Below are 23,714 nucleotides of genomic sequence, written 5' to 3' on the forward strand. Positions count from 1 at the left end.
CGCTGCCTCTTGGGAGAATGCGATGGGAACTGCCTGCTTTGGGACCGCAGCCCCAGATCCCACCTGGCTCCTCACTCTGGGGCCAGTTGGGCGCCCACATGCCCGCAGCTCTGCAGAGGTCTGACTCCTGGCCAGGGCCTTCTCTGTGACAGAGTGTGACACCTGTCAGCCGTGCCTCGTCCACCCCAGCTGGCATCTCAGCCTCTTCACCCAATTCCACAAGAAAACCCACAAAGTGTGCAATCTTCCCCCAAAGCTCCCAGGACCCCTGACCGGGCTCATGTCACACAGTGCTCGGAGTTTGACTTGAAAAATCCCCCCCCCCAACATTTCTTTATTCTCGGTTTCTTCCACATCCCCCACCCGCACCCCCGCGGTTGGGTCTTTTCCTGCATCCAGGGCTTGCCCCCGGAATGTCTAACTCCTCACCTCTATGCCTCACAGAAACGTATCCATTACCACGGTTACCCGAGCAGCTATTTGAAGCCTATCACGTCCTAATTCCTGGACAAGAGGTGCCATCAGCTGACAGTTGCCTACGTGGGTGGACACCACGCGCAGGAGGGCGGACACCCTGCCACGGGCGTCCCAGACGTCGCCCAGGGAGCTCCCGCTCTCACGTCCAGCCAGTTCCCCTCCCTTGTTTCTTTTCTTTTTTAAAAAAAAAAAATGATCACAGAGAGAAACTTCGATTTCTTGTTCCACTTATCCATGCATTCATTGGTGGGTTCTCATGTGTGCCCTGATGGGCATCGAACCCAAAACCTTGGACGACGCTCAATCAACTGAGCTAACCCGGCCAGGGCCCCTTCCCTGGTTTCCTGTGGCAGGTCCGGGAGGGGGCAGATGCATGTCTGTAACTCACTGTGGGTCGAACTACGCACGGAACCCTGGGCACAGAGACAGGAAGTGGACGGGTGGCTCCCGGTTTGGAGCCGGGCTGGGGCATGCTGCAGCGGGCGGACTCTGCCCAGGGGCTGCTGGGGAGCCTGGCGGCGGGCGCTGTCACAGCCTGAGCGCTGCAGCAGCCGTCCCAGCACAGGCAGGTGTGATTATGTCCCCAAGAGAGTATCGCAAGCTTTGAAAGGAAAAGAGTTCCGAGACAACGTCCTTGCTGCTCCGGCGCGGCGGCTGCGCCACAGAGGTCAGTCCGGGCGCCTGTGGGCCGCCTCAGCTGTTCGAGAGGCAGAGACGGACTGTGCGCGGAGAGGCCCTGAAGGCCGGCGTCTAACTATTTGCTGAGTGAGGCTGGGGTGGGGGAGTGAGTCGAAGAGGCACAGCCCCCTCGGACACCAAGCGTCCATGAGGCTGGGGTTCCCTCCTCACTATTGAGGTTCGGGCCAGAGAATCCTGTGTTATAGGCTGTTAGCAGCACTCCTGTGTTTACTTACTAGACCACAGAAGCAACCCCCAAACGGACAACTCAAGTGTCCCCTGGGCAGTGGGGGTGGTCCCGCCAAGACTGCCCCCCGCCGTCTGCTTGCTTCTCTCCGGGCAGCAGGAGGCGCCGTGTGGGCTGAGGGGACTGGCTGCCAGGTTGAGGGGCCGCACAGCTCCCCTTGGCGCAGTTACCCACGCTCGCCTGCCTCCGACTCGAACAAGACTGGAAACCTGGAGGAGCTCTGTGCGCATGTGCAGGACAGAAAGAGGGAGACGGGAGAGCTCCATTTATTGGGGTGCTGGGCAACACTGCAGGTGCACTGCTCACACCTGCTTGGCGGGGCCCTTCCTGGTCTCCAGCTTCAGGTGGCCAGACAGGTCCCTCAGCTCCATGACCAGGTGGCCGAGGAGCACCCGCACACCCTGCATCTGTCTGAGGAGAAGGCCCATCCGGTGGTGCAGGTGGGGGTCGGAGGCCTGCAGGGGAGAGGGGGGGCCTGGGCCCCCCGAGGAAGGGCTGGACGGTGGAGGCAGAGGCCTGGGCGGCTCCTCAGCAGGCATTCCGGGAGCCACGGATTTCGGAGGAGCGGGGTTCAAGACCGGTGGTGCACCGGAGCTCGAGGGACCTGGGTGTGGGGCAGGGAACACACATACAGTGACCCCGGAAGTCTGGCTCTGGCCGCCACCCCTCCCCCAGCGGTCTTTCCTGCGCTCTGACTGCGCTGTGGGGCCCAGGGCAGACAAGGACCCCGTGTCCCTCCTGGCTCACGTCCGAAACCCTTCAGCAGTGAGGCTGGTCAGAGGGCGGTGGGTGGCCGTCAGGGACCCTCCCCGTTCCCTGCATGTGGGTGGCACTGCCCTGAGGACAGTAGGCAGCCTCCTCTGGGCATGACCTTCAAGGAGCTCCTCCCGGCAGCCTGCCCCGCCCCGCCCCGCCCCGTGCGTGAGCCACTCCCGCCCTGGTCCCTCCCCTGATTCCTGTGACGAGGCTCCCGGCTCCCGGGCCTCCTCAGTGTTTCACCCAGAAGCAGCCTTCACTATGGGGCTCCCGGAACCAACACGGGGCTGCGGTCCCTGGTGGGAGCGTCACCATGAGCAGCAGCGGCGGAGCTGGCGTGGTCCTGCTTGGGGAGGCGTCCCCCGGCCTGGGGAGAAGTCCCTATCTGTACGCTCACCGTCCCCAGGGGCCCGGGCCTGGCTGCTGCCTCTGCTGCGTCCCTGTGAACCTGCTCACACTGAGCCCCACAGGGGCCAGCGTCCTGCCCCCACCTTCCACACGCGAGCCAACACGCCCACTCACCCTGCACCCTGATCTCCAGCCGGGGGCTCCTTTTCCACACATGGTTGTCCTCGGTGGCGGCCTCGCACCAGTAGGACCCCGAGTGGGCCTCTGAGGCTGCGGGGACCTGCAGTTCCGGGGACAGGCCACGGCCACGCACGGCCCGGCCCCCCTTGTAGAAGGAGAAGAGGAGGCGGGCGGCTGACCTCTGCAGGGCCAGCTTTGTCTGGCAGCTCAAGGTCACGGCACTGCCCTCTTGGGGCGAGGGCGAGGGCGTGGCTCTGAGCACCGGAGCTGGAAACAGTTCTGGGAGAGACAGAAGGAAGGGCTCAGCCTGGGGTGGGGCGTGGGGTGCTCACACTCTCCCTGGGGAAGGAGCCATCTCAGGAGAGTTCCATCTGACCCTTTCAGTCCCGTCTTCACTGGCCTGGACTGGAGCAGATCTAGTGACGGGGCGTCTGACAATCGTCCCGACGCCTAGTCGTCGACCAGGATGCGTGGGAGAGAGGGGCCCCCGGGACTCGGAGGGCCGAGGGGCTGCGGCGCGCCTGCCCTCCGTGAGGAGGCTGGTCTCTGTCCCCCCTGCCAGGGCTCACAGAGACTCTGCCCTGAGCCCTCACCTTGGACGGTGACCGCCACGGAGGATGCCGTTTCTGGGCTCCCAGGACCAGGGCTCCGGAAGACGGCGCTGCAGTGGTAATGCCCGCTGTCCGCCTCTCGAACCACGGCGATGGTGAATTCCCTGTGGGGCCCGGGGGCACCCAGAGCGGAGCCATCTCGGTAGAAGGTGACCCGGGCCAGTGGCCAGCCTCGCCAGGCCTGGCAGCGCAGAACCAGAGGGTCCCCTTCAAAGACGGGAGTGGCCGGGCCTTGGAGGATCAGCCAGTCTGTGGCCCAGAGCGAGAGCTGAGTCACCCCCTGCCTGCGTGGCAGCCCTCTGTGCAGCCCACAGTGGACCCTCAGCTTTCTGAGGACCAGGGAGCTCTCACCCCAACAACTTCTCTCGGGCCTGGGACTGAGGGCACCCCGGGCTTTGGGCAGAGGAGATGGAAGGAGAGCTGTCATCGGTGGCCGTTTCCTGCGGCACCTTCCCGGGGGCCTGGGCTGAAGGGGGAGCTTTGGGAAGTGGGAGAGGACCTTCCCAGGACCTTACCGTAGGACACGACCAGACGGAGGGGTCGGCTGAACGTGTAGCCCTTGGCCTGGAAGTCCACTTCCCCGGAGCCCGAGTGGTCCCCAGGGTGGCAGGCGCTGTCCCAGGTGCTGACAGGGCCCTCACACTGCAGGGTCTCAGAACGGGCGGCTGAGGAGGGCGTGGCCCCAGAGGAACCAGGAAACCATGCTGAGACTTGGAGAGGGAGAGCAGGAACGGGCCCTCCAGCGGGTGCCTCCACCTCCTCCTCCTGGGGGAGTCTCCCTTTTTAGAAAGGTCTTTAGACGCCAAGACCTTTTCCCCAGTAGACCCACGGGGTCTCTCAGAGGGTCTTTGACGTGGCTCACTGGCCTGCAGGTGGTCAGTGAATGACTGTGGTTTGGGGAGTGGCCAAAGGGTGGACTCACCCGCATGACAGCCAGCTGCTGTGGGCACAGGAACCCGAGGCCCCGGCCATCGACCCCGAGCGGTGGACACAGCAGAGGAGGGAAGGGAGACGTCAGTTCTAACCTCGGCTGGGGCATCACGTGCCGGAGGCCCGGCTCTTCCTCACACCCTCTGTTTCATCATCACAAAGCTCCCAGGTGTGTGCCTGCACCCCGAGTTTCTACATCTTTAAGAAACGGGCTTGGAAACCCCGATTAACTCACCGACGTTTAAAAGGGGTTGGGCTGCAGCAAGGCAGTTCGGTATGTCTGAGTCCAAAATCTCGCCCTTCTCCTCCCTGCTTCTCAGCTCAGGCGAGGTGATTCCGTTCTCCCACCTCCACCCTTCCTGGCCCTCCCTGGCCCGCCCTGGCCCTGGCCCCTCCCAAAGGCCCCACACTCCCCTTTGACCTTGTCACTTCCCTCAGCGAGGCCCCTCCCCCTTCCTGGTTCCCCTCCTTCTGTCTGTCGGTCCTTCAGGCCCAGGTGCTGTCCTCAGAGCCTCTGCCCCTCTGCCCCGCCCGGCTGCCCTCTCGGTTCCTCCACTCGGTTCCTCCACTCGGTTCCTCCACTCGCCCCCCCGCCCCCCCGCCCCCCCGCCCCGCGCTCTCGGCTGCTTCTTTCACACAAAACCTGCTGGGGCTGCCAGACCCTGTCCCTCAGAGCACGGCCGGAGGCATCACCACTCTCTTTTTGTGAATAAGAAAACCAAGTCCAGAGATAAAAAGGGACTTTTTCAAAGAAACGCCCTCAGGGAGAGTCGTGGAGGCCAGAATGTCCACCGCGTCGGGAGCTCTGGCCGCCCAGGGCTGGCTCTGTGTTCAGTGAAACGATCAAGGACATCACTATGGGGACCACGCAGGTGCGAGAATTCAGAGACATAAGACGAGGTTAAAGACAAAGGAAAGGCCTCATCCCTTTGGTTTGGTGGACGGCACAGGCGGGGGCACACAAGGTCTCCTCAGGAGGGAGGTGCCAGGCAGCCCGGCAGAGGCTCCAGGACAGCTCCTGGGCAGGGCCGCCTCACCAGGGTTTGGATGCCCAGAGTTTGTGAGCGAGAGGGGAACGGGCATGGGGTGCTCTTTTCAGCAGAGGGAGTGGAGTGAGCAAAGCGAGGAGACAGGTCAGAGTGCAGCGGGAGAGGGCGTGAACCTAAGCAGCTGGGGTTTGCTGGAGCGCCACCTGCTCAGGGGAGCCCGGAGGTCGTCGCAGAGGCTACCTGGGGGCCAGGCCTGCCGAGTGCAGAACTATTTCAAGGACACGGGCTGAGACAAGGCACTCAGCTGGGAGGTCACGGCCCGGCCCAGGCCAGAAATGACGAGGGCTTGTCCTAGCAAGGCATTCCTTATGCTCCAGGGACAGCGATAACTGGTTTTCTGCAGAGCACAGGCAGAGGGGAATCGGCTTGTTCGGAGAGCCCTTGTCTGCGTGTCTGGTGGGAGGTGGGATGGAGAGAGACAGGAGGGACAGTTGGTCGGCACCGGCCATGTGTGCTGGGAGACCTGGAGACACGCCGGTGGGTGTGTCCTGTGTGAGGCCGGGCATTTGAATGTGACGCTCAAGCATAGGCCTGGGGTTGGAGATGCGATTCAGGACTCAGATTGCTCAGCTGTCCCGGGAAAAATGAAATGACAAATGAGCTGCTGGGGAGACTGCAGGAAGCAAGCACAGTAGGGAGGCTGCAGGAAGAGGGAACAGTAGGGAGACTGTAGGAAGAGGGAACAGTAGGGAGACTGTAGGAAGAGGGAACAGTAGGGAGACTGTAGGAAGAGGGAACAGTAGGAAGGCTGCAGGAAGAGGGAACAGTAGGGAGACTGTAGGAAGAGGGAACAGTAGGGAGACTGTAGGAAGAGGGAACAGTAGGGAGACTGTAGGAAGAGGGAACAGTAGGAAGGCTGCAGGAAGAGGGAACAGTAGGGAGACTGTAGGAAGGGGGAACAGTAGGGAGGCTGTAGGAAGAGGGAACAGTAGGGAGGCTGTAGGAAGAGGGAACAGTAGGGAGGCTGTAGGAAGAGGAACAGTAGGGAGGCTGTAGGAAGAGGGAGCACTAGGGAGACTGTAGGAAGAGGGAACAGTAGGGAGGCTGTAGGAAGAGGGAACAGTAGGGAGGCTGTAGGAAGAGGGAACAGTAGGGAGACTGTAGGAAGAGGGAACAGTAGGGAGGCTGTAGGAAGAGGGAACAGTAGGGAGGCTGTAGGTAGAGGGAACAGTAGGGAGGCTGTAGGAAGAGGGAGCACTAGGGAGACTGTAGGAAGAGGGAACAGTAGGGAGGCTGTAGGAAGAGGGAACAGTAGGGAGGCTGTAGGAAGAGGGAACAGTAGGGAGGCTGTAGGAAGAGGGAACAGTAAGGAGGCTGTAGGTAGAGGGAACAGTAGGGAGACTGTTGGAAGAGGGAACAGTAGGGAGACTGTAGGTAGAGGGAACAGTAGGGAGACTGTAGGAAGAGGAACAGTAGGGAGGCTGTAGGAAGAGGGAACAGTAGGGAGACTGTAGGAAGGGGGAACAGTAGGGAGGCTGTAGGAAGAGGGAACAGTAGGGAGACTGTAGGTAGAGGGAACAGTAGGGAGACTGCAGGAAGAGGGAACAGTAGGGAGACTGTAGGTAGAGGGAACAGTAGGGAGACTGTTGGAAGAGGGAACAGTAGGGAGACTGTAGGTAGAGGGAACAGTAGGGAGACAGTAGGAAGAGGGAACAGTAGGGAGACTGTAGGAAGAGGAACAGTAGGGAGGCTGTAGGAAGAGGGAACAGTAGGGAGGCTGTAGGAAGAGGGAACAGTAGGGTGGCAAGGGAGCCGCCAAAGGGACCCAGGGAGGCCGAAGGACCGGGGGACGTGATGCATGGGGGCTGGGGAGCGGAGGACACCAGATGGAATGCATGACCGCGAAGCCCACCAGAGCAGGAACTACAGTGTGGGAAGGCCCCTAAGACCAGATGTTGCCACCGGGCCACCGTGGCAGCCAGACCGTGAGCACCAGAGCAGGGAGGTGTCCGCGGCTTTGGTGCAAAAAGGAAGAGTTGAGATCCTTGCTGCAGAGGCTCTGTGGTCTGGGGGCCTGGGAGGTTTTCAAGTCAGTCCTGCACTTCACATCCCCAGCCCCGCCTCCTTGGAGGCCTGAGGAGGTCCAGGCTCCTTCCCGCTGGGCCTCGGGCAGGCCACCCCTGCCCACCAGCTCAGGCGTTACTCACCCAGCAGCACCTGGGCTGCCCAGAGCACAGGAGGCGAGAAGCAGCCCAGCTTCATGGTGACTGTGAAGGTCTCCCCAGCCTCACACCCCGAACCTCGTCAACACGAAACCTCTCAAATTAGAAAGAGGAAGTAAGTCTAACTGTCTTGTCTCCTCTTCTGCTCTGATTGGCTTCCATCCTTCAGGTCCCAGGTCATCTGCGTGGAGGGCTGTGGGGAATGAGGGCGCTCCATCGCTCCTGTCCCCGTGGGCTCAGGGAGCTTCCAGGGCTCCCCCGGCCTCCTGCTCCTGCTCCTGACTAGCCCTGGCCGGTGTTGCTCATTGGTTAGAGGATCAGCCTGCACACTGAGGGTCCCCGCCTCCTGCACCTGCCGGGGAGGGGGAGGCTGGCATCAGCGGGACAGGGGTGGAAGCTGCTGAAGGCTACAGAGCCCGGTGGGCTCCCTGAGAGTTCAGGGGCCTGCCTGTCGCCTCCCTCTTGTCACCCCCCCCCCCCCCCACCGCCATGTTTCTAGAGCCTGGGCTGCGGCAGGACACAGGAAGAGGGCGGTGATGGCACCACATCGGACATAGTTGAGTCCCTCCTGGGCTCTGACCACCCAGTTTCTCGGACCCGGTCTCAGAACTGCAGCCCCAGAGGCTATGGCTCCTGGCTCCGGGAAAGGCAAGAGGAAAAGAGAAGTATCCAGAGGACCCAACAGGGGCCCAGGCTCAGGCTCAGCCCAAGGTTCTGGTCCTGAGGAGACTGGAGACACCCAAGGAGACCCAGAAAGAGGGGGACTTGGAGGCGACAGCACCTCCCAGCTCCAGGCCCCCCCGCCCCCCCCCCCGCCCCGGAACCCCTTGTCCCTGCCTCAGGATGTCCCCTTTCACAGCGGCTCCCAGTGGCACGGCCACCCCTCTTCTCACAGGATCGCCCCCCTCCTGTTATCCCCCAGGCCCTTGTGGTTGCCCAGAGGTGAGAGGAAGCCTCAGAAATGCGGAAGGGAAGGCCTGGGCTTGAAGGCAGGGCGGGTGGGGGGCCTGACCCCCGAGCTGTACAAAACCACAGGCGGAGCATGCCCCCGAGGGCAGGCAGCTCTCGGGCCAAAACCAGCGTTTACAGGAAGTCTCTGTGTCTGCGAGGCTAGTGTTCCATGCAGACGGCCTGGGACTCAGGGTGGGCGGGAGTGGGCGGGAGGCAGGAGGCGGGAGCTGGCGTGGCTGTGTCCTGGGAGAGCGCGGCCCAGGAGAGTCTGGGCCACCCCGATGAAAATCCAAAGCGTGAGGAATTGGGTTGGACCTACCCCTCACACTCCCTCACACAGACAGCACTAAAACTGGACCGGGGATTAAATATACGTGTAAAACTATAAAACCTCTAGAAAAGCACAGGAGACATTTATCTGGGATCCAGTGCTAGGCTCAGGAGTCAGAGTTCGGAGACCTATTAAAGACGGAGGTTCCCTGGGTATGTGGAAATCATAAATCGATGGGTTTACTTGTGTTAACGAAAAAAACCATTGAAACCTGTAAAGAATTTTAGTGAGTTTATTTGAGCCAAACTGTCGACATATGCCGGGAAGCAGAACCTCAATGAATTGAGATAATGCTCCGAGGAATGGCGGGTCTGTATTTATACATTGCCATCAGAGGAGGGACATAGGTGGGCTACATGAAATTCATTGGATAAAGTCAAATAGTGGGAAACCCCTGGGATTGGATAAAAAGTAAAATGATGGACACACACTTAGGTGGGTGCAGGAACAATTAACATGATAATGAAGGAATTTGAAGTATCTGTCCTGGCGCCCACCACATTTGGTTGTGCCCCAGGGGCTCCAGCGAAAGAGGAAGTTACAAGTTACCCAGACATCTCACAGATATGTTATCTTAGAGGCAAAAAGGCAAATGGGCTCAGGAAAGATCTGTTGATCTTTGTCAGGGAAAATATCGGTCTAGGACATGACTGCCCACTATAACCTGTTTGTAGTTAAATATTTAATTTTCAGACCATCTTTTGTGGTTATTTTAAGTCTCTGAGTTTTCAAGACTGCCACACAGGCCTCCCCTGAGCTTGTCAGGTTAGCAGGTGGCTTCTTTCGTTCACACTTGACTTAAAGTTATAGAAAAGTATGTTATAAGACATTTAATGAGAAGTTTTAACTAATCTTGATATAAATTCCTGTATAATTTAAATATTCTGATGAAATTGTGCTTTCCTCAAAAGTAAAAGAAGAGAAATAAGGAATATTAATTCCAGTATACACAGGAGGACAGTAAAAGTGATCGTCTGGTGAGGAAAATATCTTAGGTGACTTTATACCTATTTCTTGATTTTTAAAAATGCAAAAGTAATAAGAAAGGGGATATTAGTCAAGGCTTAAAATTATTACAATGTACAAAATGGAAAGCAAATATAAGAGAAGGCTCGATCAGAAATCCAAAGCTAATTTTGTGGAAAGAGCAATAAAATAAACCTTGGGCAAGTCCGATGAGGATGAGCGGACCAGGAGGTCAAGGTGCCTCTCCAGCACTCAGCCGCGGAGCAGAATTTTGTTTAAAGTCCACACGGGGCCCTGGGATGGCCACACCTCGTGGTCCTGTTGTTACGGGAAACTCAGCCACAGGGAACTGAGTTTATGTCCTTAAAGAGGGGGCTGGTGAGGAGCCAGACAGTTCTCCTGGAGGACCCCAGGGAAGGCTCGGGAGTCAGAGGTCAATGTCAGAGGGGGTCAGGGACGGTTCTGAAAATAAGCACAGCTGGAGAGTGAGCTCGGAGGCCTTTCTCCTACCACGGGGCGTGGGTGTTCAGGGCACCACTCTTCCCACCACAGCTCAGTGCCAGTCACTGCGAGTGAGTGTGAACTCACCACCCTGTGAGTGTGAACTCTGACTGTGGGAATAGGAAGTGTATCCCAAAAGCCATGGCAACCACCCAGCAAAGGAAGCCGCTAAGTCCTGACTGCAAGAGCGTCGCACGCGGCTGTCTCAGGGTCCCCAGAACACAAGGCCTCTCCAGGGCACCCACCAAGCCCCCCGGGCTGTCGGGCGTCTTCCAGCTGCTGGGACGGCCTCTCCGAGGCCACGTCCTCTGGTGCCTGCAGCAGGAGCAGCGGCCGGAAGCGTCCGCAGCCTCTCCTGAGGCCCCGTGGCGTGCTGAGAACTGGGTGACAAAGCAAAGTGGTCCTTTATCCGCCGGGAGGAAGAGGAAGAAGACACGGACACAAGAAGGCAAATTCAGCGGAAGAAGAGTGCTCTGCTTTAAGAGGGTCATTCTCAAGGTCACCCCAGAAGGGAAGCAGGCCAGGGTGGTTTGCTGGCCAACCAATCAGCCTTGAAAAGGGGGCGGTCCTGGCCCAGCCTCAAAAAGGGAGGGTCCTGGTTGGAGCGTCACCGCAGACACCAAGAGGTTGCACGTTTGATTCCTGAACTGGGCACAGACCTAGGCAATTTGTATCCCTCTATCTAAAGATCAATAAAAACACACCCTTGGGTGAGGATTAAAATTGTAACCAGGTGAAGGGAGTGCTGTTTTATAGTGTTTTATTATCAAAGTAACACAGGCTCTGATGGAAACAGGAAGGAAGAGCACCGTGAAACCACCACTCTAACATGCTGGCATGCGTTCCTGTTTCAACATTTCTGAGGTCACATACAGGAATGGAGCTTTCCCCTGTGACCTGCAACATAGGCATCTCCGGTGTTGCTACAATCGCTTAAAAGCAAGTTTTATTGTCTGCGTGGACGTGGGACAGAGGAGTGTGATGGACAGAGGAGTGTGATGGCGAGAAGTGCTGGGGCTCAGGGCTCAGTGTGGCTGTCGTCAGGGACCGGCGCTGTGCTGTCAGGACAGGAGCCCAGGATCCCCGCAGGTGACCCTGGAAGAGTCCCCCCTCTTCGGACAGCAGGAATCCCGCCCGAGGGGGTCTGGCCAGAAGACGAGATGGGCCTGCTTGGCCCTCGCCCGCGGCTACATGTTCTGGTAATCCGAGGGCGAGGTGTCTTCCTCGGGGGCGTCGGGCTGCAGGAGGAGGGAGTAGGTGATGGCGTTCTCCACCTAGAGAAGGCAGAGGGGCAATGGGGCTGCTGTCCTCTGAGAAGCCACGGTGGGGGGGGGGGGGGAGGAGAAGGGGGGCAGGCATGGCTGGAGGCTCACCTCCGCTTTGGCAGCCGCGTCAGCACCGGTGGTGTTGGCTGTGGGCGAGAAGCACAGTCAGCAGGGCCCTGCTGTGGGGGTCACTGCGCACGCTGCCCCGGACCCAAACCGCCCCGGGCCCAAGCTGCCCCGGGCCCAAGCCGCCCGCCAGGGAGGCGGGCATTTGTGCTGCGCGGTAAAGCAGGCAGCTGCCTGGGTCTGAGGTGTTGGGACAAACTTCAGGGGAAGACGTCAGCCACGTTGGGCCGATGAGGTGCGTCCTTGCTGGGACTTTGAGGGATCTGGTGACACCATGACATACAAGGAAAGAGGGAGAGCGAGGAGGGAGGAGGGAGGGAGGGGCGAGCCGGCAGCCAGGGCAGTAGAACAGCCAGTCCCTCGTGCTTGGCCGGAAGAGCCCTCCGTGTCTGCAGCAGCAGCGGGTCTGAGACCGCAGGTCCTCCCGGCCCCGACAGAGCACCCGCCATGCCCCAGACTCCGGGACAGACCCCGTCCGCATGCTCCCTCTAACCTGCCCGCGCCTTATGGCAGCCCCAACCCCAGTCCTGGCTTCAAAGTAAATGCCCTGTGGAACACATGTGCGCCCGTGGAGACGGCCACACATCGGGGTGGCCAGGCATGGTGACCAGGCTCCACTCAGGGTCTGGGTGCCGCCCCCCCCCAACCCCCCCACCGCCGAGCCTGGCCGAGACGTGGCTGCTCAGGGCGCAGCGGGACAGCACGTGCTGGGGCTCTCAGATCTGCTGCTCTGTGTCACCCGCCCCTGAGGGTCCCGGCCTCTGCCTGCAGGACTGCTGGCCGGTGCCTTCACGCTCTGGGCTCTGCTCTGTGTCACCCGCCCCTGAGGGTCCCGGCCTCTGCCTGCAGGACTGCTGGCCGGTGCCTTCACGCTCTGGGCTCTGCTCTGTGTCACCCGCCCCTGAGGGTCCCGGCCTCTGCCTGCAGGACTGCTGGCCGGTGCCTTCACGCTCTGGGCTCTGCTCTGTGTCACCCGCCCCTGAGGGTCCCGGCCTCTGCCTGCAGGACTGCTGGCCGGTGCATGAAGGCAGGGCCAGGGGGCCACTGGCTCCGCGTCAGACCTGGAGGCCGGCTCCCTCAGCGAGGAGGCTGACCCACGGGTCCCTCTGCCCAGTGGGGACAGGGCCCAGGCATCCCCAGGCAGTGGCCTGGACCCGAGCTCCGTCGTGGAGCCTACAAATGCCGCTAGAACCCCAGAACTTTCTTGTGCTCCTGTGAGAGCTGAGCCTGACCATCCAGACCCCATCCCTCCACAGAGACAGCCTCCTCAGCAAAGCCAGGTTGTCCCCAGGCCTCCTCCTTCCCTCCTAGAGTCCGACCCCAGTCCTAGTCACCTCATCTGACATCTTCTGACCCCTGCACTGTGCCAGCGCAGCCAACGCTACCTCTCATTTCCTGCTCTGGAAGTTTCCCAGCGTTCCTAGTCCTGGATCTGGTGACACCATGACACATGAGGAAAGAGGGAGAGCGAGGAGGGAGGGAGGGACGAGCCAGCAGCCGGTGCAGTAGAACAGCCATTGGCAGGAGACATGGGCGAGCTCCTCCCTCTACCTGGCCGGCTGTTGCTCTCCTCACGCCCAGTGAGGTCTCTTCAGGCCCAGGAGTAGGTCCCAAGTGCTCTGAGCCCTGCTCCTCCCCAGCCCCTCCCCCCCGGTGTCCGCTGAACACACACAAGCCGCCTGTTGCTCCAATTCACCGGGCGGGCGCCCAGGCGAGGCAGCGGAGCCCGGGGCTGCACTCACCTGGCTCCTCAGGTGGGGTTTCTCCCCTCTCCCTGTTCTCAGGGCTTCCTGGGAGGGCTGGGAGGGCACACAGGAGGTTAGTAGGTTATAGGGGGGGCCTGAGTCCTCAGGACCAAGGATCAGGGTTAGGATTGTGTTAGGACCAACACAGACGTTTCGCATTCAGAGGGGTCCTCCGCCCTCCTCCCCGCTCCCGCCCAGAAGGCCTGGTCCGGAGAAGCCGCACCGCCAGGCTGAGCGCGGGCTCCGGGACGCTGGGGGCCACGCACTGCTCCTTCGGGGGCTCGCTCTGCCCTTTAACAGCGCCGCTGCCTCCCTCCCGGGGTCTCTGCATCTCCCTAGTTACTGGGGCGCCCAGGTCCTGGCGGAGCTGCGGGTGCTTGGTGCGGCGTGGGGTCCTCTCCCCCGGTGAGCAGCCTTTCCGGCCGCCCAGGCCGGTGGTGTGACCAGCTCACAGGCTCTCAGGCGCCCTCCTCCCCCAGAGCCCAGCTTCCTCCGCTGGCCGCTGAGCTCCGAGCACCCAGCCTCCCCCTCTCTGCCCCTTCCTCCCGCTCGCAGGCAGGCACCCTCCCTATGCACCTGCCGCTGTTGTAAGAGCTTCGGCCTCGTCCCCTCATAACACCCGGGAGGCGGCTGCTGTTATGTCCCCTTTTCCAGAGGAAGAGACTGAGGCTCAGGGAGTTGTGGAGTCAGCCAAGGCCGCACAGCCGGCGAGCCATGGCGCTGAGACCCGGCCAGAGGCAGTCGGCCCCACGTGTGCCTCCAGGAAAGTGTCTCTAACGGCCCACCCCACGCGGCCCCGTGGGCTCTCCCGTCCCCTCCCCCGTGGCCTCGCATTTCTCTGTCGTTGCTCTCATCCCTCGGATCATACGATCTGTTTGAGCTCCTGCCTTCCCGCCTGCGGCCCTGGAGCTCTGAGGGGCACAGGCCGGACTCTGGGTCCGGGTGCCGCCCACGGCGCCTAGCACCACGCTCCACACGGAACACGTGTGGCCAAGCCTCGGGGAAGGAGCGAGCTAGCGAATGAATGAGGAACTAAAATGTGAGGCCATGTCTGAACGTGAGGACTGTAGCCCTAAGGGGAGGGCTCTGGCGATGTTTTGGGGCTTTGGCCAGGGAGGCGCTGATAAGAGAAACCGAGAAAAGCCACAAACCTGAACTCTGGTGTCGCCTGCAGCAGACCCAGGCCACTCCGGCCGCTCCAGCCACAGCAACAACGCTGGCCATCACGGCCGCGATGACCACAGGCAGGAAGGGGTTGCTGGACGCTGGGGAAGACAGAACTCAGACAGGCCTGTGCCCGCCCCGCCCGCCCCAGGGCTGTGCCCACGCTGGTCCCCGCAGCCGCTGTGCCTGGGCCCTCCCAGGTGCCCCCTGGCCTGCGGGTGTCTGCGCTGGACTGTCTCCCCACCCCGGTCTGTCACTAACCTAGGGTGCACCGCAGAGGGAAGGGCTCGTGCCGGGCCTCAGGGTGGCGGGAGGGGAGCCTGGAGGCCCCGCGGGAGAGGCACCCACCGCGTCAGCGCAGCCGGCACGGGCCCTCCCGAGAGCATGACGGGCAGAACACGAGAACTTCCGTTCCCAGGGAGGTCCCGGAGCGTGGGGGCGCTGAGCCCCCGGGCACGGGCCCCTCCACCTGCAAGCCCAGGGCCCGACCGCCAGCCCGTACCCGGCCGCTGACCCCTCCGCTGCGCCCGGGGCCCAGATTTGCTGCTGTGGCGCTTCTGCATCCCCGTGGACGCCCAGGTGACCCTCGCCTCACCTCCTGCCACCTGGGCAGGGCTCCCACCTGGGACCGTGATGCTCACGGGCTGCGAGGCGTGCAGCGTCTGCCCCAGGAACCCTGAGCAGTGGTACGCGCCACTGTGGCTGGCGTTTGCACGTGGGATGGAGAAGCTGGAATTCGTATGGGAAAACCACTTGGGCTTCCCGTCCTGGAAGAATGTGATCTTGTACAGGCGCCAGTTCCTCCAGCTGTGGCACCGCAGCACGATGGGGTCCCCCTGCGGGACCAGGAGGCGGGGCGTCTGGAGCAGCAGCCAGGCTGGAAGACACAGGACAAGGACAAGGCAGCCCTCAGCTCTGAGACCCAGAGGATGGCCACAGCCACGTGCGTGCCAGTCAAGCCCTCAGCCCCGGCTGTGGGGCAGGATGTGGGCAGGACGAGCTGAAGTCTGGAATCAGACGTCCTGGCCCCGGCCCTGGCGCCCTCACTCCTGGGCTCTGTCATCTGGGCAAGTCATTCAACTTCTGGGCCTCAGTGTCCCCAGCCGTGAAGGTGGACATAGGACACCACACTCCTCCTACCGTTCCTGACACATCGTAGGGGCTCTTTCCTGTCCTGGGAAAGATGCTGCGGCCCTGCCCGGCCCCACAGGCCTCTAGGGAGGCGCACGGGACCTGGCGCAGCCCCTGGGCAGGAGGGAGGGGGCACTCTGACATGGAGGCGTGTCTCTGAGGGTCGTAGGTGGGCATCCAACAAGTGCTCGCTCTCTGGTGAATGTTAGGGAATGTGGCGCTTCCTGCAGGGGGACTTTGCAGGCCTCAGGGTCATGGGGGGTCTTAGTCTGCCTGTGATGTCCCCCCCAGTTTTCGTCCTTTCCCTGAGGAAGGAAGGGTGTTTGCTATTCGGTTGTGTGGGGAACAGGCCTAAGGAGGGCGCCGAGTCCTGAGCTCGCCCGCGCTTTCCTCCGAAGCCCCAGGACGGAGGGGCTGGGATTGGAGAGGAAGGGCGGGGAGCAGACACGAGAGACAGGGGAGGGGGAGGGGCAGAGAATGACAACAGCCTTGGGCGTGCCTGCCGGTCAAGCCCTCTCAGTCCCTGCCACCAGTCAGCATGAGACCCCTGAGTCTGCATGGGGAGCCTGCCAGGACACAGGGAGAGTGACAGCAGAGAGGAAGCTGGGGGCCTCCACCCGTGGGCGCTGCAGAGGGAACCGAGTGGGCGGGGAGGACCAGTTCTTGCTCTCCCGCCGCCCCTGCGGCCCACCTTCTCTGGCCTAGCACGGAGCATCTCCTCCTCCGAGGGAGTGGGCCCTCGGACTCCCCTGCAGGCAAGGCTGAGTGGCCCTGGCCCACCTGCAGCCTCTTAATCAGGATTCGGTTAGGGCCGTGGTCGGCAAACTGCGGCTCGAGAGCCACATGTGGCTCTTTGGCCCCTTGAGTGTGGCTCTTCCACAAAATACCACGACCTGGGCGAGTCTATTTTGAAGAACTGGCGTTAGAAGAAGTTTAAGTTTAAAAAATTCGGCTCTCCAAAGAAATTCCAGTCGTTGTACTGTTGATAGTTGGCTCTGTGGACTAATGAGTTTGCCGACCACTGGGCTAGGGCAAGCGGGAGGCTCAGAACCACAGATTAACAACAGAGTAGAAGCCAGAGAAATGTCCAAGCTGCCGCCTGCAGAAGCAGCCGTTCTTGCCTCTCGCGTCCTAGTGGGGGAATCTCCATGGAGACGGAGACGCATCGCTGGAGCAGCTGGTCCTTCCCTGCGAAGGCTGCGGCTCCCGGGTTAACCCCGGACCTGGGCGTGTCCGCCTTAGGCGGGTGTGTGCAAAGGGCCACCTGCGGCCTCCTGGAGGACCGCCGTGGGGCCAGGCCCTGCCAGCTCTCGGCACTCGGGGGTTTCCTCTTTGAGTATAAAACCGCCCGTCCGTCTCCTGGGAGCCGCGTGGAGAAGCAACGAGCTCCTGCCTCCGCTGCACCGCAGCTGGGACAGCCGGAGGGGACCGGCCGCAGGACCGTTCCCAGGGCAGGTTCTTCAAGCCCGGCTCTTCGCCCCTGGCGTTCTCCTGGGCCTTGGCATGGGACACCCGCCGCGGCAGCCCCGGTGGGTGGGCTTCTTGAAGCTTCCTCACGTTTTCCTCTTCAGCCAGATCTGTGGCCACAGCTCGCATTGGCCCTCCTGGTGCAACTCACAGAGCAGAACCGCTCAGAGGCACGAAACTGCTCACAACTCGGGACCCTGCCCTCTTGTCTGCTTGGCAGACGGGCCAGTCGTGCACAAGGCCACAGCCTGCTTCTCACGCGGCCTGCCCAGCCCTGCCTGCAGCAGCTTCTCACTTGGGTTCTGCTCCTTCTTGGATACAAAAGCCCCAGTGATGTGGGTGACAATCGGGGCTTCCCAGTGGCCTGTGGAGGTTTGAGTCACCCACTTGTCTGGGCCCGTGGCTAGTCCAGGGGCGGTGCTCCTGGGGTGGGGTTGGGGTGGCTGCCAGCTCACTGCGGGGGTATTGGCATCGCCGCCGGACGATGGCCCAGCTACTGGAGGTGTCTGGGCAGCAAGCACCGAGCTCGGTGTGTCTCCGCCTCAGCCACGACGGGGCTTGCCCAGCAGGTGCAGACGGCAGGTGGAAGGCAGCGGGGACAGGAGGCGGCGGCCGAGGGCCAGCCAGTGGGGTCCGTGCTGGGGCGGGCTGTGCCGGGGCCCCGCCTGTCTCCTGAGGCTGCGGTGCTGTTGCTAAGTGGGGAACGGGCTGGACCTGCGTGTCCCTGAGACGGCTCCCCCACACCCGCCCCTGAGGAAGGCAATGACCCAAATGCCCAGGTACTGGCTCCCTCCACCTGGACTCGTGGACTCGGGTGCTATTCCTGCCACCTCACTCAGCTTGGCTGAGGTGGAGGGACTGGCCTGACGCCCGAGAGGAAGCTCAGCCACAGCGAGGGCCTGGCGAGAGGCAGGGAGAGGCAGACAGAGGAGGTGAAGACAGGGCAAGGCCCTCCTCAGGGGAGCCGTGGGCTGGGGCCGGGGCCCCTCACTGCCAAGTCTGCCCGGCCACACCTGCTGGCCTCCAGGAGGCTGAGCGCCTGCACCTGCACGGCCGGCCCGAGCCTCTGCCCGGGGCATGGGGATGAGTCGGGAGGCCCAGGGTCCGGTCTCCCTGCCAGAGGCTTCCCAGCCGGGGCCTCAGGTACACGTGGGCCTGGCCTGGGTGAGGCTGGGAGGTGCTGGTCCCAGGAGCAAGGACTGGGTCGGAGTGGTGGGGCTGAGAGCGCGCCTGCCCCGGACTGGCTGAGGAGCTGGCGGCCGATGGTGGGCAGGGCCTGGGTGGGGGCTGCTGCTGTGAGGGAGCCGGGCACGGCCGCCTGCTGCTGGGCAGACCCGGGGGGCAGGCCCCCCAGCCACCCACTTGCTGTGCACACGGTGACATGTGAGCTGCCCCTGCTGGAACGCCCAGTGGTAGACCTGAACTTCTGGGGGCCCTGGGGCCCCCAGGCTGGAGGACTCGGGTCCTCCCGGGGGGCATCCACCTCATGTGCTGGTCCCGGGCCTGGGGTGGCCATTGGCGGGAACTCGCCTGTCTCAGCGGTCCCCTCGCCTCTCCCCTTCCTGGAGGGGCCAGGCCCCGGGCCTTCTCCGGGCTGGGCCTGCTGGGAGCTTCTGAGGACAACTGGGCCGAGGGAGGGGCGGGGTGAGCAGCCGCTCTGCATGGAGAACCACGTTCTGCCAGGAGCTGCCCTGTGTCAGGAGGAAAGTCATGGAGGGTGGGGCAGGGACGTGAGACTGCTGGGGTCAGCACCCCACAGAGCAAAGGGGGAACAGACTCAGGCACCCAGCTGTGCTCCTGCCTTGGCTAGGAAAGTGGGGTTCTGTGAAGTTGGGGTTTCCTTCTGCTTCTCTCACCCCCGGTGGCCTGTTTGTGGCCTTGTCACCTTCTTGCTCAATCAGGACTGAGGCCAAGCACCCTCACACATTCCGAGGCACCCACACAGAAGCAGAGAGGCGGGGTGCGAGGGGCACCCACACAGAAGCAGAGAGGGGGGTGTGAGGGGAAATGACTGGGCAGAAACCACTTCCAACAGCTCGGCCACCCCTTTCCCAAACCCTCTGCCGGCCGGCCGCTCCCAGGCCCGCCTCCCAGGCTCCCCGCTCCTCCACTGACCGGAAGTCACGTCCAGGTGCACAGGGTCGCTGAGGCCGGTCTGGCCCGTCTGGCACCTGTAGTCCCCGCTGTGGCTGCTGCTGGCCTTGAAGCTGTAGCTGGGCTGGGTCTGGGTGGGGATGGCGGTCCCATTGTGGAACCACTGGGTGGAGCTGTCCCCCGGGCTGCGGGCCCCCTGGCAGCTCAGGGTCACGTTGTCCTCGGGGAACACCTGGAGCCAGGGGGGCTGGAGGCTCACCACGGCCTTCGGGAGACCTGGGCGGAGAGAGGAGCGTGAGGAGCCGACGGAGCAGGTCTCGGAGCCCAGACAGGAAGCCCTGGGCCCTGCCGCAGACCACAGCTCTCTGAGAAGGCCACGCCTGCTTGTCGTGCGCTTCAAGAGCAAGGAAAGGGTCAGGGCACAGGGCACCCGCTCTCGAAATGAAGGCGCCTAGCTGCGCAGCCTAACCACACACACACACACACACACACACACACACACACCACACACCACACATACACACACACACACACCACACACACATACACACACCACACATACACACACCACACACCACACACCACACCTACACACCCCACACATACACACACATGCACACACACACACCTGTGGGGGTTGCTCCCCCTTTAAATGGAGGTGTCTGGACTCTGGACTGGCTGAAGAGAGTGGTGGGGTGTCAGCGTGAGAATGGGAGTTGCCTGGTTTCTGTTCTGACTGCACGTCCTGCTTTATCCCTTAGGACAGGCCTGTCCTCATGCCCACACCGAGAAGGACAGGGAAGAGGGAGAAAGGCCGGGGCCAATGCAGGGGCCGCTGGGCTCAGGCCCTGGGAGAGGGAGCAGCTCAGCCCGTGGGTTCCCTCCTGCGCCTGCCCAGGCCCAGGCCTTCGGACGAAGGAGAGGGTCATGGGCAGGAGGCTGAAACCGACAGTGCGGGGTTCCTGTTCCGATGGAATTGCTTGCTTTGGAGGGAGGAAGGCGATCGAGAGAGAAGGTGGGGTTGTTTCCTGTGACAATATCTGTGCACCTGCTGCCTGACCCCATCTCTGGGGGGAGGGGAGGGGGAAGGGGGAGAGGGGAGACGCGAGAGGGGAGAGGGTGAGGGGAGGGGAAAGAGGGAAGAGGAAAGAGGGGAAGGGGGAAGAGAGGAGGGGGAGAGGGGAGGGGAAAGAGGAGAGGGGGGAGAGGGGAGGGGGAGAGCGTTACCTTCCCAGCCCTGCCTAGGTGCTGTGCTGGGGCAGAGGAAGGGGCAGCTGGGGAGGGAGAGGTGGGGCAGGACTTACCAGGGGTCCCGGCCGCAGGAGCTGCAGGGGGAAAGTGAAGTCCTGCGTCACTGTGAGTAGTCACCGCCTGCAAGCCCCGCCCTCCTCTTACCCCCCCGCCCCCCGCCACCCCTCCGCATTGCCCGGCCTGCACCTGCTCCACCCTGCTGAAACCTCTGAGCAGGTAGATGCATTGCCAAGGACACGGAGCTGCTGCCCTTGGGAGGACGCAGAGTCTTCCTCGCCCAGATGTTCCTGCCCCCAGGGCCGACCTCAGCTGCCCGAATCACCCTCCTTCCTGCCCCTGCACCCCCCTCCCGCGTCTCCACCTTACTTGGCCAGCCCCTTCTGCCCGTCCCTTCATCCTGTTACTCCCTCTCCTGCATCACCAGCGCCCTTTTCAGGGACATCTTCCTCATCGATGTCAGTACATCCAGTATCTTTCATGAAAAGAAAACCTTTCACCTGACCCCACACGTAATTCCAAACTTCTCTCCCTGCTCCCTTCGCAGCCAGATTTCTCCCTTGTCTCCTACACCAGCCGCCCCGCCCGCACCTGGTCAGCTTCCTTGGAGACGTCTCCGTTCCCGCCCCACCGGCCCTTCCTGCTTCCCTGGGCCTGGAAGCTGGTCTCTTCCATTCCCCCCCAGACCCGCCCTCACGCCAGCATTCTGCCAGCCCGCCTCCCACTGAGAGCGTGGATGCCGTCTCTCCGCCGTCCATGGCCCCACGCTGCCCAGTCCCCACCGGCCTCTGCCGACTCCGGACTTGTCTCCCCACCTCTTTTGTCCCCCACACCCATTCGAGAAGCGAGGGTTATTTTAAACAACGTCACTCCCGCTTACAAGCCTGGGCGGCCTTCCTTTGCTCTTGAAGTAAGATCGGCGTTTGCAAGGCCGCGCCTGGCTCTCCAGCTCCTTCCCCCGAGCTCCCGAGCTCCAGCAGCTCCAGCAGCACCGGCCACAGGCCTGCCTGTTGCGCTGGCTGGTCCGCTGCTCTGAGCCTGCTTCCTGTGCGCCCTCAAGGGGCTGAATGTGGCCCCTTCTCCGCTGAGACGTGGCCTCCTCGGAAGCTCCGTATCAGCCTCAAGCAGCTGCTCTCCTCCCGCTGCCCCCACAGCCAGGGAGGCCAGGCCCGGGCGGTCAGGCGGCCGCTGTGCGGGCGCTGGCGAGTCCCTAGCACAGGCCTGCACATGGCGTTCATTTACTGTTTCAACAGGTGGTTGGTGGCACCTGAGAAGCGGGAAGTGCAGGGACACCGCGCCGGGTTGCAGGCGTCCCTCAAGGCCAGGGGCCGGGTCGGGAGGGTGACCTGGAGCTGCACCCACAGGTACTGGTGCAGCACGGAGCACGCGTGGCTTCCGGGCGACCCAGGCAGAGGGGCTGTGCAAACTGCGTCGCTGAGCAATGGAGAGCTAAGTGTGGTTCCCAGACAAGAACCGAAAAGATGGGGCAGCTCGTTGGTGAGGGAGCCAAAGCCCAAATGGAAGAAAAAGCCACACGTCTGTCTCCCGCTGCGGGGACCTTGGCGGAGGCAGAGACGAAGGTCACCCCGCCAGGCTGAGTGTCCCTGTGAGGCTGAGCCAGGCAGACCCCACGGGGCGGGGGGGGGGGGGGGGGGGGCTGTGTGTCTTCCTCTGGGCCGTCCTGGGGGTGGGGGTGGGGCAGCTCCAGGAACTGAGCTGGGCGGTCCTGGGGCTGGTTCCCCCAGCGGCCGGCCCTGAACTCTCCGCCCCGCTCCAAGCCCTTGCCTTGGCCTCTGGCCCCCTGGCTTTCTCCCTGCGCAGGGCCGGCGGGGCTAGGCCGCCAGGCCGGTCTGTGTGGTGGCGCTGGCACAACAGGTGGTGTGGACTGAGCAGGAGCCTGCCTCTCCCAGGGGAAGGGAAGCGCTCGAGGCCTGACGTGGATTCAGGGGCCAGAGCATAGCCACTGCCTGCCACGTGCCTTCCAGCTTCCTCCCACGCCATCTGGGGCACCGTGACCTTCCCCTGAGACGAGGTCCCTGGAAACACGTTCTGAGGAAGGAGCAGAGCGGCCACCCGAGCCATGCACGTCTGGCCCCGGGACTCCTCGGAGCGGGTTCTGATGTGGGGCTGGCAGAGCCTCAGAGACAGGGCCCGGGGGAATTAGGCAAAAGACACTTTAGCACCCCGCTCTGCACTGTCGCGCTCTGCCAGGCCAGCCGGCGGCCAGGGGTCGGTCTGCACCAGCCTGACTGCTTCTCACGCCAGCCCCGCCTCGCCGAGCACAGCTCCGCTCCGACCCACCGACCGAGGTGGCACCAGGCCCGTCCCTCCCTCTGGCCGGGACCCCGACTCACCCAGGAGTAGCAGAGCCGTCCACAGCAGCATGTGTCCCCGGGGCTGGTGCGGGGGACAGCCAGCCTGGGCGCTCGCTGCAGCAGGGAGCGGCAGGACTGGGGGGACCCCCATGGCGGCCGGAGCGGTGCTCGGGGCCAGCATAGCCAGCAGGCTCCTCGGGGGCTGCACCCCAGGACGGACAGGCTCTGAGTCAGAAGGGGAAGTGGAAGCCGGTGGCTTTATCACGGCCCCGCCCTCCCCCTTCCTCTGAACGCCCCCTCCCTTCCCAGAATCTGGCTCAGCCCAGCTCCAAATTCACCGGAATCGTAGAAACTGGGAAACAACTTCCTCTCCCTCGGGGCCACGGTTCCCGGGGGCCTCTCTGTCCCCGCCCTCCAGGAAAGGTGGCTCTAGAGCGAGGCATCCCTGCCGAGCTTCTAGCTCCCCTGGAGGCCGGGCACGGGTGGCCCGCCCCTAAATCAGTGCAGGCTGCAGCCCACCCAGCACCCCTGGGTCCCTTTTGGGGTGTGGACGACGAGGGAGAGGGGTGTGAGGCCAAGAGGAGGAAGCAGTCACCTCACTGTCCCCCTCATCATGCTCCTGCCCGCTCACCCGCTCACCGGCTCACCCGATCACTCGTCCGCCCATCCCGCCCGCCTCTCCATGGCGGGGAGCGCGCTCACCTCCCAGGGCTTCTGTCCGGCCTGGGCGCCAGCTCCTATGGACTCACAGACCCCGCGCTGGACTCGGCCTCAGGCCTCCTGACGCGGGGCCAGGTGATTCCTGTCCGAGCAGCGCCTGTGCCTTGCCAGGTGTTTGGCGCCATGGCTGGCCTCCAGGTGCGGTGACACCCTTGTCGGCACAGAAAGGCCCTGAGCTGAGAAGCACCGCCTGGGGGCGTGGGGATGAAGAGGACCTGGATGCGGGCAGGCGCGCGGGCAGGGGCCCACTGC

General features: G+C 62.8%; 2 protein-coding genes across 3 annotated transcripts; both read right to left on the reverse strand.

The window, feature by feature from the left end:
• Positions 1 to 1,704: 1,704 nt before the first annotated feature.
• On the reverse strand, positions 1,705 to 7,478 carry FCRLA (Fc receptor like A; the record flags this gene model as incomplete). The annotated part of the gene is made up of 5 exons (XM_079762087.1): positions 1,705 to 2,006; positions 2,681 to 2,965; positions 3,280 to 3,546; positions 3,813 to 3,962; positions 7,424 to 7,478. The coding sequence occupies 5 exons, from the start codon at positions 7,476 to 7,478 to the stop codon at positions 1,705 to 1,707; spliced, it is 1,059 nt and encodes a 352-aa protein (XP_079618213.1).
• A 3,499-nt stretch (positions 7,479 to 10,977) lies between these two features.
• FCGR2B (Fc gamma receptor IIb) lies at positions 10,978 to 22,893 on the reverse strand (the record flags this gene model as incomplete). Of its 2 annotated transcripts, XM_079760355.1 has the most annotated exons (7): positions 10,978 to 11,461; positions 11,561 to 11,598; positions 14,475 to 14,588; positions 15,110 to 15,364; positions 19,201 to 19,455; positions 20,484 to 20,504; positions 22,782 to 22,893. In XM_079760355.1, the coding sequence occupies 7 exons, from the start codon at positions 22,891 to 22,893 to the stop codon at positions 11,375 to 11,377; spliced, it is 882 nt and encodes a 293-aa protein (XP_079616481.1). In that variant the 3' UTR covers positions 10,978 to 11,374. The 2 variants fall into 2 exon arrangements, with proteins under 2 accessions (XP_079616481.1, XP_079616482.1); XM_079760356.1 differs by lacking the exons at positions 10,978 to 11,461; positions 11,561 to 11,598 and adding an exon at positions 12,620 to 13,377.
• Positions 22,894 to 23,714: the final 821 nt, after the last annotated feature.

Source organism: Cnephaeus nilssonii (genome assembly GCF_951640355.1).
Source record: "Cnephaeus nilssonii genome assembly, chromosome: 21".
Lineage (NCBI taxonomy): Eukaryota > Metazoa > Chordata > Mammalia > Chiroptera > Vespertilionidae > Cnephaeus > Cnephaeus nilssonii.